This window comes from Pyrgilauda ruficollis, unplaced genomic scaffold (genome assembly GCF_017590135.1).
Source record: "Pyrgilauda ruficollis isolate IOZ18807 unplaced genomic scaffold, ASM1759013v1 scaffold47, whole genome shotgun sequence".
Classification (NCBI taxonomy): Eukaryota; Metazoa; Chordata; class Aves; order Passeriformes; family Passeridae; genus Pyrgilauda; species Pyrgilauda ruficollis.
The window spans coordinates 1,651,263-1,664,413 of record NW_024526266.1 but is presented as its reverse complement, the minus strand read 5'-3'; the positions used below and the strand labels follow the sequence as shown (position 1 = coordinate 1,664,413).

Here is a 13,151-nt window from a genome sequence, read left to right as displayed (position 1 = left end):
CAGAGCTTGACAGCCCCCGGGACCTGCTGGTGACAGCCTCCACTGAGACATCCATCTCACTGGCTTGGACCAAAGCCACGGGTCCCATCGACCACTACCGCATCACCTTCACCCCTGCCTCGGGAATGGCCTCTGAAGTGACAGTGTCCAGGGATGAGTCACAGCTCACCCTCTCGGAGCTGGAGCCCGGGACAGAGTACACCATCTCTATCATTGCTGAGAGGGGACGGCAGCAGAGCCTGGAGGCCACCGTGGATGCCTTCACAGGTAGAGAAACACAAGCTGGGATGGGGGCAATGGTACAGACCTTGTTGGCATCTCTGCCAGCCCAGTGCATCCCTGGCGCCAAAACCCATGAGGTGGTGATGGGGATGAGGGCTGGGGTCCATGTGTCAACAGGAGCAGTTGACCTCAAAAGGAGGATGGCCCTACCAATATGGTGGCACAATCCCTTTGGACAGAAGCACTGAACACACTTGCTTTGCTGGACAACACAGAATTGGGGAAAACAGACAGCCCTCTGCTGTCCTCTGTGGTCAGGGTGGCCTGTGTGCCAATAAGAAGAAGAAGTGAAGCCTTGGGGGACCTCACAAGGACCTCTGGCTGAAAAGTGTGCAGTCATGAAGTGCAGACAACATATACCATCTGCAGTGGGACAGTTCCATCACCCACTGTGTGGGTCTGGGATGGAGGATGTTTGCAGGTGGAGTTGAGAGAAACACCATTTTCCCCCTCCTGGTTTTTGATCCCAGCAGAGTTTCAGATCCCAGCAGAGTTTCAGATCAATTGAGAGCCCAGACCTTCAGCTTTACCACCTCTTTTAAGTATTTCCCATTCAAGCACTGGGAAAAACGCAGAGGTAAGGATCTGCAGATGGTTGGGGTTGCATCTCTCCTCTCCATCTTCCAGGTGTTCGGCCCATCTCACAGCTGCACTTCTCCCAGCTGACATCCTCCAGTGTGAATGTCACATGGAGTGACCCATCCCCACCAGCAGACCGCCTCATCCTCACCTACAGCCCCCGGGATGAGGAGGAGGAGGCACAGCAGGTCACACTGGATGGCACCCGCAGGCACACCAGCCTGACGGGCTTGCAGCCCTCCACCGAGTACCTGGTGTCACTGGTGGCCGTGCACGGCACCATCAGCTCTGAGCCCGTCGTGGGCTCCATCACAACAGGTACCACGGGACACCCCCCACCAGGCACGGGACAGCACCGGGGAGGGCAGGCAGGGGCATGGGGAGTGGACCTGCCTCCCACAGCTTTTCTTTGTGCTCCATCTCACCAGGGATTGATGCACCAAAGGACCTCAGGGTGGGCAATGTCACCCAGGAGTCCATGATGGTCTACTGGAGTGCTCCCATCGCTGCCTTTGACCACTACAGGATATCCTACCGTGCTGCCGAAGGTAACGGGCCAGAGCACTCCTGTTCATGCCCTGAGCTCACAGCTGCCAGCCCTCCCTCCATCCGCTGGCCCAAGCAAGCCACTGGGTCATCCTCACCCAGGCAGCATCTCAGTGCCTTGGGCAAAACGACGATAACTGGGATTTGCTCCAGGGCAGAGGATGGGGTGACTGGGATGAGGATGGGAAGGGACCACTGCAGCCAGCTGGGCACAGAGGGGCACACAGAATGGCCCCCAGAGATGGTTAAATTCAGAGCTTAATCCTGAAATCCCAGCTCCCTCATCTGCTTTGCCTACCTCAGCTCCCTTGGCCCTAGTTTTGTCAGTGATGCTGGAAAGGCCAGGCCAGCAGAGTGATGGGCACACAGGAGTGCACCTGCAGGCATGAAACCCAGTTACCTCCAGTGTCTTGTGGAACTGCCCTCCCCTCCCAAGCCCCTCCTGAGCCCCAGGGATGGGGCCAGCTGTGATGTCAAAGCTCTTGGCTCCATCTCTGCAGGAAGGACGGACAGCATGACCATCTCCAGGGATGCCACCGAGTACATCCTCCAGGACCTGCAGCCTGCCACCAAGTATGAGATCGAGGTGAAGAGCGTGCGGGGCCGGGAGGAGAGCGAGCTGGCCTCCATCACTGCGTACACAGGTGGGAAGGAGCTCTTGGTGGGCAGGGAACAATCAAACAGTGTCAGGTCCAGCCCTGCCCAGGGCTGGCAGTCCCTGCTTGCACTAATACTCAGGTGACTGAGAGCAAGCTGGACCTCACACCAGCTGGATGCAAGCTGGAGATGATAAGCAGGGCTCACAAGGGCTCAGTGTGGGCTTTTGAAGTATGTCTCAGCAAACTTTATCCCAAATATGCATGGGTAGTCATGGGTAAAAGTGATAAACTTGTGTACCAGGCACAGCGAAGCCAGAAACATGATGCTGGGCAATCATGACAACCTTTCCCAAACAGAGTACAGATTTCCAGAAATAATCCCTAGGGAAGCCCTGTCACAAACAGCATCTGCTGCAAGAATAAAACCTTCTGCTATCCCCAGACTCCTCAAAGCCTAAAGAAAACCCCTAACAAGCCAGACTGGGCATTTAGAAAAGAGTGGAAGAGCAGCCAAAAAGCAGAGTAACACAAGCTACGACATCTCCGCATTCTAGCTTGGGCAGCACTAATTCCTGTGCAGGCACATGTGTCTGGGCAGCAGGGTAGGACACAGAGCAATGTGCCACAAGAAGCCCTTCCAGTTCATAGTCCAGTCTCCTAATGCCTCTGACTCTCTGGATCGCTCTCCCATGCAGCCATGGATGTCCCCCTGGGGGTCACGGCCACCAACATCACTCCCACCGAGGCGCTGCTGCAGTGGAACCCACCGCTGTCGGAGGTGGAAAGCTACGTCCTCATCCTTACCCGCCGTGCAGGTACACCAGGGCTCTGTCTCAGCTCACCTCCACCTCTCTCCCATCCCAAAGCCCAGGGCTCAGTGGGTGCCCTTCACAGAGGGAGAAGGGGAGGAGCCCTTGCCTTGGGTTTTTATAGGGATTGTGGGAAAAATTAGACCACCCTTCAGACTGAACAGCACCACTACAGCTCAGCTGCTGCACAGGTCATATCCAGAGACAAATTTTGGAGAATCACCTGGAATATCTACCCTAACTCATCCCTTTTTTCCTTACAGTTGCGGGAGAAACAATTCTCGTGGATGGAGACAGCCAGGAGTACCAGCTGACCAACCTGCTGCCCAGTACCACCTACACAGTGTCTATGTATGCCACCAGCGGGCCTCTCACCAGCCAGACCATCAGCACCAACTTCACCACTCGTACGTACAACCACTTCCCTCACTCCTCATCCCTAGCCATGCACTCACCCCAGGAAAAGCAGCCAGCAAGGCTGAGCCAAAGCCCTTGTTACATAGCTCTTGTGGGTGAAGAGTTAGTCACGTGCCAAAGGGACACTAACACCAATCCCAAATACCAGTGCAGGGCACAACACAAGAACACAATTTTAATCAACCAGCATCAAACATTATTTTCACTCTTTCAACATCCATCCATCCATCCATCCCTTTCTTTTGGTGATTTCCCCTGGCTGTGGCTTCCTGAGCAGACCCCTGACTAGGTCTGTGTTTTTGCCCAAGGCCGTTGTCCAGAAGAACACAACAACCCATTTTGCTTGACAGGTCCCATATCACATGAATTTCACAGCTGTGACCCTTAAGGTGGCACACACGTAGAAAAGGACTTCTAGAGGGTTTGCAGAGCTCTGTTCAAGGGAACACCTGGGGATGGTGATGAGGTCTTGAAACTGAGGGTGAGGATGGACTTTGGGCTGTAGCTCAGTGCTGCAAGGCTGAATCACAGTGTACTGAGTTGGGAAGCAAGGTTGAGGTGGTGGTGTGTGAGAAATTGCACTTCCCTGTGTCCCTATCCACTCTTGCAGTTTTGGATCCCCCAACCAATCTGACAGCCAGCGAAGTCACCCGACGGAGCGCCCTGCTGTCCTGGGTTCCTCCCGTGGGAGAGATCGAGAACTACGTCATGACCTACAGGTCCACCGATGGCAGCCGGAAGGTGAGAGCCCTCACACCAAAGAGCCTCATTCAGTCAGGGAATAATAAGACCGTGTTAAAATAAGCAGGAGAAGCCAAACAAAGCAAAAGAACGATGCTCAGTGGCTCAGGGAGGCCAGAAGGACAGACACTACTTCCTGCTAAGCAGGATGATAGGAAAAAGCAAGAAGAGATTGCCTAAGGTAAAATGTTGATGCACACCTACTGGTCTGGGCATAGAGGGGTTACCTGGAAAGATTGGAGGAACAGGGGCAATTCTCAGCTTGTGAAACACATGCAAGCTGAGGCAGGAGAATATTATTCTGCAGAGATGCTAAAAAGGCCATTTGCCCTTCCTGTAAAAAGGAAGATAGGCACAGACAGGTAATTAATTCTGCAATACAATACATTTGATTATTTAATGAGTGTGTCCACATCTGCTGTCTGAAGGAGCTGCAACAAACACTATCAGAAATACGTCATGGCAAACAGTCTGATTTCCTTTGCCGGTGTGATTGGCTTGCAGCAGCCAGAGGATAATAGCTTTGCAAAAGGGGTCTGATAATGCTGTGTGACACTGGCCAACAGCCAGAAAAATTAACATGACAGGAATCAAGGGAGTCAAAACTGGCTGATAACCAGGTTTGGCCAGCTCAATTTCTTGCACTGCTTGGGCAATCAGTCACATCTTGTACTGAAGGCACACAGGTCCCAACAGACCCAGCTGACAGAGGACACAGACTGCAAACATTTAAATCTGTCTCCAAACCAGGTTGCTTTCCCTCGCCCAAACCATTCTGAAATGTTGGCTATATTGGCTGATCTCACGTTCACTCAGTCCAGGGATCTAAGCAATGATGCAATGCTCCTCAGCCAGGCTCCAAGGGCTGCAGTAGTTTGTGGCTTCCCTTCCCTCCTCACTTGCTCTTTAGGCTCCCCATTGCTTTTCTCATCTGTTGCTCTTGGTGTCTACCTCCTTCTGGGACCCATGTACAGGAGCTGATTGTGGATGCTGAGGACACGTGGATCCGTCTGGAGGGGCTTTCTGAGACCACGGAGTACACGGTGCACCTGCAAGCTGCCCAGAACGCCATGCGGAGCGGCCTCATCTCAACCACCTTCACCACAGGTGAGGACTCACACTGCATCCACCCACACAGCTGGAGCCTGGCCCACAGCTCATGCTGGTAGGAATGGACTGCTCCTAGGGACTTTCCCTCCTCAGGCAGCATTCCTTCATGATCCACAGAGGGGTACTTACAATGCCGCGACCCACGGCAGTTAATGGCTGAAGGATCTATGATTCAAACACAAGACCCAGACCAGGACAAAGGGATTTGAGCTTCAGACCAGGAACCATCTGCCAGGCCCTTTGCCTTGCCCGTGTCCATCCTCAAGTGCATAAACAGAGGAAAAAACACCCACTAAAATCAGCAACACATATCAACAGGAATGCCGCTGGGAGAGGACCCAGCCACTGTCTCCACGCTGTGGGCATGATCTGATTGCTCACAAATATCAAAGAATCAGAATACTTTGGGTTGGAAAGAATCTTTAAAGGTCATCTAGTTCAATCCCCCTGCAGCGAGCAGGGTCATCTTCAACTTGATCATGTTGCTCAGAGCCCTGTTGAATTTGACCTTGAAAGTTTTCAGGGTTGGGGTATCCCTGGAAATATCAAGCAGGTGCATCTCCACCACCACTAGTGGAGTCACAGACAGCAGAGCCAGCACTTTATGTAATTCCATTATTCCTCCCCACTCTCATTCCAGAGCATTCACAATCCACTAAGGCACTAAAGTAATGGGAATGGTTTTGTTTTGAAATCAAAGGTGGGCATCCACAGTCACCACGACCCTCACAGAAAGAACACTTACTCTTTCAAGAATGAAGCTTGCATGAGAATGTCAACATTGCTCCCATCCTCTACAACCATTCATAATAGAAGTTATGCAAAGCAAATTGTCCCTCGTCCTCTTTGAAAAGTGTGGCTAGGCCAGGGCACTTACAGACAGAATGCATCTTGTTCAGGGCTGAACCCAGTCATGTTTTTCCTGGGCCTCAACAGCACTGAGAAGTCTCCAGATTATGTCCACCAAAATTCCTCCCATCTGCCTGTTTAATTCTCGAATTAGGAGAATTTTCTTTGAATCTGCTGTGGATACACGTCCCCATCTCAGTTACATGCAAAGGTCTCTTCACCTGCTTTTAAGAGATAACAGAAACTATTTACATCAACAAAAAAAAGAAATTACTTCTCTAATACATCTACTAAACATGCTTTCCTGTTGTTCTTGCCTCTTACACATGTGCATAAATGCAGTACATTTCAGACAGGTGATAGAAGAAGACAGGTAATCTTTAAGGCTGCTTGGGAGCCAGGGATGAAGCTGCATGGGGGTGACTTCTCAGGTGGGATAGAGCAGCAGAAACCCCCTTATGTCAGGCAAGGAGAGCACCTTTCCCATCAAACAGAAGCGTCAGACCTCAGCAACGTGAGTTCCCATTGTCAGCTGATGGAGCATCAAACACGCTTAACTTGCTTTGAAGATGAAGATAGGCATTGGCAGCAAGTCAGTTTCTCCCCACTTGCCCCAATATTGATGAGACAGAAGCAACCAGGAGCTATCACCAAGGCAATGCAATCCGTGGACAGCATCTCTCATCAAAGCATCCAGATCTGCAATTCAGTTTACTCTGGCAATGCATCAAGGCAATTTGCAGAGAAAAGGACTTGTCTTTAAGGACAAAAAAAAAAAAAAAAAAGGTAAAGAAAGCCACCCAGGCTTAATTTAAATTGTTTTGCTTCCTTCTGCTTAAAGTACACATCCCGGGGTTCTTCTATTCCCCCTAACATATTAATAGCTCAGCCTCTTTTGTTTCATGTTTGCATAAGGTTCTTGGGGAATTGTATACAGATGAGACAAAAGGAAGAAACAGATACAGTATTTATTATTTATAGTGGTTTGAAATGTCTTTCAAGGTCTCCTTGGCTCTTAAGACATGAATATAAATTAAGAAACAAGCAACTCCACAGAGCTCAGGGGAGCCCAAAGTGGTGTTGTTGAAGAAGTTTTCATTGTTGGATACTATAAAATACTAACAATGTCTCACCAGGCTGTGCTACAGACCATGAAGGTAGGGAGAAAAAAATAGAGGAACTTTTCATTTGGACACAGCAATGACTTTCAAGTCTTCATGTCACAAGGTGGGGGGGAATACACCCAAGTGGGAAGCAACAGACAAGGGTTGTGCCTTGGTCCTGTGGGGCACTACACAACTGTGATGGACACACAGAGCACAGATCTGAAGGTCCCTCATACCTTCTCAGTTTGTTACAGAGACATCCTTGAAAACCATGCCACATTGCCAGCTCTGCACTCATTCATTCCATCATCCAAACATAGCAACACGAAAGAAAAAGATGTATTTCCCTCTTCTGTCTTAAATTTAAAAAAAAAATAAAAAATGTTCCCAGAGTTGATATTCCAGTGCTGCCAGAACAATTGTCATAATTAAGACTCTCCTAAACTCTGACCACAAAATAAGATGCTTCCTCCTTAGAGAACACCTGTAGCACAGTCACACAGCCCATGCTACCTACCTCTAGCATCTCACACAGCCTCATTCCTGCTCAGCTTGCAAGTGACAATTAGCTCAGCATAAGTCCACCATCATTTCCAAGGGCATGGAGAATCAGGAGAATCCCCCTGGAATGAGTACTGTTATAAAACTTGATTAGAGCTGGCAGTCCTGAGAGGAGAACAGGTTTTTGGTATTTTCACAGCTGTCTAAATATGCTGGTGACAGCTTAAACCCCAGGGTTTCAGACACAGTGCAGAAAGATGGTCCAAGAAGTGACATCCCTCATCATTCATTGTGACGTTACCATGCACCCTTCCAGTATAAGACATATGGAAGAATAATTAATATATGCACACTTTTTTTTTCCAGTAAGTCCTCTGAGGTCAACGGCAGATATAAAGTCTCACCGCCTCGTGGAATTACTTGGAATGCAGAAGCCAAGACAGACTTTCCCTGTATTGTAACTAGTGGAGCCTGAAGCATGGGGAAAAGATGTCTCTTTGCATGAATTTTACCTTTTTTTTTTAATGTTACTTTTCAGGAGGACGTGTGTTTGCTAACCCTCAGGACTGTGCCCAGCACCTGATGAACGGAGACACGCTGAGCGGGGTCTACACCATCTCCATCAACGGGGACCTCAGCCAGAGGGTGCCCGTGTACTGCGACATGACCACTGATGGAGGTGGCTGGATTGTGAGTATCCATGTGGCATGTTGTCCCCACCACAAAGTAACTGAGCCCCTACCAGCAAAGCACGGGAATGACAGCAGGCTCAGCATCGCACGCTTCGTTTCGCACGCCGCAGGGAATGGCCCACGCTCCGGTAATAATAGTTACACTTGGAGAAATGCCCTTTGATTTATTTGGCATGTTTGCAGTGCTTCTGGAGAGCAAAATCTGTGAGTGAAGCTGATTTATTGTTCTAGAAATGAAATTAATGGCTGGTAGGTTTCACGGGGAATGATTCACACTGCCTGCAGAAGGAGGGTGTCAGGCCTCACCCCAATTGAGTCTGCACAGGAGAACTTTAGAAACAAATGCCTGTTTGGCTTTTGAGCTGCACAAACACTGCTTGTCTTGACGTAGATGGACTGACAGTGTAAGTAAATAATGCCATGGTGCTTTGATCTTATTCATGTCAAACTCTTACTTACACACATTACACAAAACCCTGCTAGATGTATAGTCAAAACCAAAAAAAAAAAACCAGGCTTCCTCAAATGCTGATTTCTAGCCAGTAAATTTCCCTCTCACTCTGCTTCAGAGCATCTTCTTGGATATCACAGAAACAGCCAGCTCAAAGCAGGATTATGTGCTAGAAAACCAGAGGAACCATGTACTAGTTAAGGCAGAAACCTCAAAGGCCAAATCCTTCCTATTCTACCATTAATTTGCTTTGGACATTATCTGCTATCTCTTTGTTTCTACACCTGCACATGAATTAATTGCATGCCCGCAATTAACACTAACTGGATGGGCATTGCAATTTTCTCCCCTGAAAGGCACAGTGGAAAGAAAAATTATTATCTTTACCTTGTGTGTCCAAAGCCTGGCAAAGCTGTTTCTCATTTCCATCACTGTGATTTTCCCCTGGTCTTCCTCCACATCAGGTCTTCCAGCGGCGGCAGAACGGGCTGACCGATTTCTTCCGGAAATGGGCAGATTACCGGGTTGGCTTTGGAAACTTGGAGGATGAGTTTTGGCTGGGTATGACCTTCCCTGATTGCCTTTCATTGGTGTCAAACCTAAGTTCCATAAGCACTGTGTCAGCTGTTGGCTCCTTGCCCTTCACCACATTCCTCTACCCTCTCCCTCAGACAGTTTTCCTTCTGTTCATTCCCTGCCCTTCACTTTAGGAGCTCATGCAGAGGCACACCACATAAAGGCACACTGTGAAGGTTAACAGCTCCCTAGTTTGTTCTCTCTAGGAGAGAAGAGGGGTAAGTATGCTGTCAGTTTTCATGGACCAAAACCCATCATTGTCCATTGGATGACCACAGGTTGCACTGGTGGCCAGAAAGTCAGCTGTCCAATGAAAGCAGGAAAGGAGGGAGTGGGAGACAGCACAGCTCTGAAATTGAGTGTGCTCCTCCAAAACCTGAACATGAGCCAAAGGCACCTGCAGCATAAACACACTCTGGCTTGTATCAAGCTTAACTACAACATAAGTAGCACCAGGGCTCAACAGCTGAATGTTCCAAGCTCCAGCAGCATGAAGAAATCTGAAGCTGGGCCTTGAACCCACCACTCATAGACACAGGGAAGTGAAGCTCGAGTGGGGACAGAGAGCTCAGACCCCAGCAGTGCCAGGAGATACACAAACTCACAAGTGCTGCTGCTCTTTGATTCCTCTCCTTGCTCTCATTTCCCACTACTGTTTTATTTGCCTAGAGCTTTCCTTGTTTGTTCACGGAGCGGATCCGGCCCCAGGCCTCACTGGGTGTTTCACTGTCTCGACAGGCTTGGACAACATCCACAAGATCACATCCCAAGGGCGCTACGAGCTGCGAATAGACATGAGGGATGGTCAGGAGGCAGCGTACGCCTACTATGACAAGTTCTCCATTGGTGACTCCCGGAGCCTCTACAAACTGCGGATTGGGGACTACAATGGCACTTCAGGTACAGCCTCAGTGCTAGCAAGGGTCCTGGGAAATCCTGTGACTGGTAGGTCCAAGACTGTAAAGGAAATCCCAACATGCAAACCCATAGTCCTTTCTGCCTTCCTGCGGTCCATCATTTAAACAAAGCTGATAAATCCCACTAAGGGCACAGGATTTTCCATTGGGGATTAGATATTTAATATCAGAGACATTGCTGTTCAAATAACCAGGTCAACCATCAGAGGTGTCATCTCACTTGGCAACAGCCACAGCTGGCTATTGATGTCGTGCTGGAGGCTGTATTTATTGTCTTTCCACAGCTATGGAAAAATCTGAAATCCTCTGAGTCACTTCCTCACATAAAGGCCAAACACTGCCCAATTTTGCAAGGACACTGTCACACCTGCTTACCTGGTTGATTCAGGGGAGTTAGAGTTGCCCATCAGAAGAGAGTGGGTGCTAGAGGGAGGGCACAGGGGATCTCTTCCTCAAGAAGGGAGAAGGGGTACAACTGTAGCCCCTTCATCTGGGATAGACATGCCCAGTGCAAGCCCCCATGATGGAATTTCCACCATGTACTAGGTGGAACCCCACAACATACCCAAGATGCAGGAATTTCCCTATTCAATACCAGTTAGTTGTCACTGGAAGAGAGGTGAGAGGAATCTTGATGGTGTGCAACAAAGCACTTGCTCTAACCTCAAATCCCAGGGCACAAAGCACCCAACCTGCTGCCAAGGATGGCAGTAATAGTCCCTCCATGGCTGGATTGCACACAGCCAGCATGGGTCCACTTCATATGTCCTTAGGGATTACCAAGAAGCATATTTATTATGTCTCCTGTAAATACATCACTCAATTCACCATATTTTACTCTGGCTTTTCTTTCACAAAAAAAAAAAAAACAGCTGTCTAGTTACCCAGTATCAAGTTAGAGGTTTTGGTGGAATAAGACATCACACACCTTCCAAAAAGCTTCTTTTCCTTATCCAAAGAGAGAAAAGGTGGCCAAGCATCTTGGTTCAAGAGATGAATGTCTGGTCTCCTTTGAGAGAAAAAGCTCCCTTTGACTAACAGGAAAGAAGGAGGCTGAAAGCATCCTGAAGTTATATAGCAGAGCCAAGCTTTGGGAAGTCAGGGACACCAAAATTTGGGATTGAATTATTTTCTGAAACACTGCAATTCAGATCCAAACACATATCCAAGCACTTCATCTGACAAAGCCAAGAAGTCTCTAGGATTTGCTACGGTCTGCACTGATCCTAAACAGACAGCAGAGGACCTCAGATGAGCCAGTTGTGAACAATTCCAGTTAACGTTATCCCCAGACTGCCAGCTGTTTGAGCCATTGATTGGAATGGTTACCACAAACCCAGAATATCCCAATTTCCTTGTGAAAAGACCAGATACCTCAGACTCCATCACCTTTAACGGCACCTCTTTCCACAGGAGACTCCCTCACCTATCACCAGGGACGCCCCTTCTCCACCAAGGACAGGGACAACGACGTTGCTGTGACCAACTGTGCCATGTCCTACAAAGGGGCCTGGTGGTACAAGAACTGCCACCGCACCAACCTCAACGGCAAGTACGGAGAGTCCCGGCACAGTCAGGTAAGGGCACAGCCGGGTCAAAGCCTCTGGAATTTCTTCCAGGGAGATAGGTCAGCAAGCCTTGGGGGTGGTCTGATTGGTGCACCAGGGTCAGAACTGGTGGCATCAGCCCACACCAGCGGGCAAAGGGAGCCACCTTCAAGCCAACTAGGCTTTGTGCCTCACACATGCTGCCATAGTCATTTGCTGTAGTGTGTTAGATTTAAAAAATTACCTACATGAAATTTGATCAGCCTTTTAGCAGTGGGAAAAAAACCAATCAAGCTATAGAAGCAGGGGAGCTGCGTGCTCCTGCTATAGCAAGTTTTCCTTTTGGCTCCTCTACACCAATCAACCTTGTTTCCTTCCTCTCCCACTCTAGTTTCTTGTTAGGGTCTTTTCTTACCCTCTGCCTTTCTCTCCCTTTTGCCAGGGGATTAACTGGTACCATTGGAAAGGCCACGAGTTCTCCATCCCCTTTGTGGAAATGAAGATGCGACCTTACAACCACCGTAACATCTCTGGGAGGAAGAGACGGTCCCTACAGCTCTGAGCCAGCTGAACCCCTCCTGCCTCCCACCACCTGACCTTTTCTGTCATTTGTTTGTATTTTATAATATGAAAAGGGAAAAAAAAAATTACTACTCGTCTGAGATAGCAAGCTGCCCCTCACAAGTGCTGGAGGGAACCATGGCACAAGGAAAGGCCATGGGAAAGGAAAGACCTCATTGCTTTGCATCTGTCCCAGAGAAATACCAAATTTCCAGTCTCCCTATCCCAATACTCTGGCCCTTAACATGAGAAGAAAGAGAAAGAGACAGATTTTTTGATATTTTTTTAAAAGACATAGAAATCCCCAGCAAACCCTGTTAGAAATGTTTGTCACAGGGCTTGTGGCAGAAACTTTCCCCACAGGTACCTTGGTGTGGCCATTTCCAGCCCAGTCATGGCCAGGCATGCCTGTCCCCTCCCAACTTCCCTGTCCCCTCCCAACAGGGAGGTCCCAAGCTTCATGCCATCCTGTAGACACCAACCCTTCCAGCAGGCAGAGGCCCATCTCTCCCCTGTATGCAGGCTCTGCACACATGGGGACTAAGTGAGGATGAGCAAAGGCTCATCCCATCCCCAGTTTTCACAGGAGGGCTTGGCAAATATCTGCATACATAGGCAAACTCCAGAGAGTACACCTGTGCTGGTCCCACCACAAAGTCATCCTCGTGTGCATGAGGTGTATGGGAATAAGAACTACTCCACCAGCCCCAGCCTTCATTATCCACTCCTCCAGGCTGAACTCAGCCCACTCCAGGTCCATGATATCTGCCTGGGTTATGCTGATGGAAAAGAAAGGACTTAAATTAGAAGACTTGGGAGAAAAATCCCTACTTGTAGTCCTGAAATCTAGGACCCATTTCCTCTGTTA

General features: G+C 49.1%; 1 protein-coding gene across 2 annotated transcripts in view; it reads left to right on the top strand.

Moving 5' to 3' along the window:
* Positions 1-12,284, top strand: part of TNR (tenascin R) — a 28,996-nt gene extending 16,712 nt beyond the window's left edge. The window contains exons 9-21 of one of the 2 annotated variants that reach the window (XM_041479034.1): positions 4-267; positions 910-1,179; positions 1,290-1,409; positions 1,908-2,051; positions 2,702-2,815; positions 3,079-3,222; positions 3,843-3,973; positions 4,948-5,080; positions 8,078-8,229; positions 9,147-9,243; positions 9,997-10,158; positions 11,589-11,752; positions 12,165-12,284. In XM_041479034.1, coding sequence (XP_041334968.1) covers positions 4-267; positions 910-1,179; positions 1,290-1,409; positions 1,908-2,051; positions 2,702-2,815; positions 3,079-3,222; positions 3,843-3,973; positions 4,948-5,080; positions 8,078-8,229; positions 9,147-9,243; positions 9,997-10,158; positions 11,589-11,752; positions 12,165-12,284 — 2,015 coding nt within the window. Of the gene's footprint in view, positions 1-3; positions 268-909; positions 1,180-1,289; positions 1,410-1,907; positions 2,052-2,701; positions 2,822-3,078; positions 3,223-3,842; positions 3,974-4,947; positions 5,081-8,077; positions 8,230-9,146; positions 9,244-9,996; positions 10,159-11,588; positions 11,753-12,164 lie in introns of both variants that reach the window. The other variant, XM_041479033.1, reaches the window with a different exon arrangement.
* Positions 12,285-13,151: the final 867 nt, after the last annotated feature.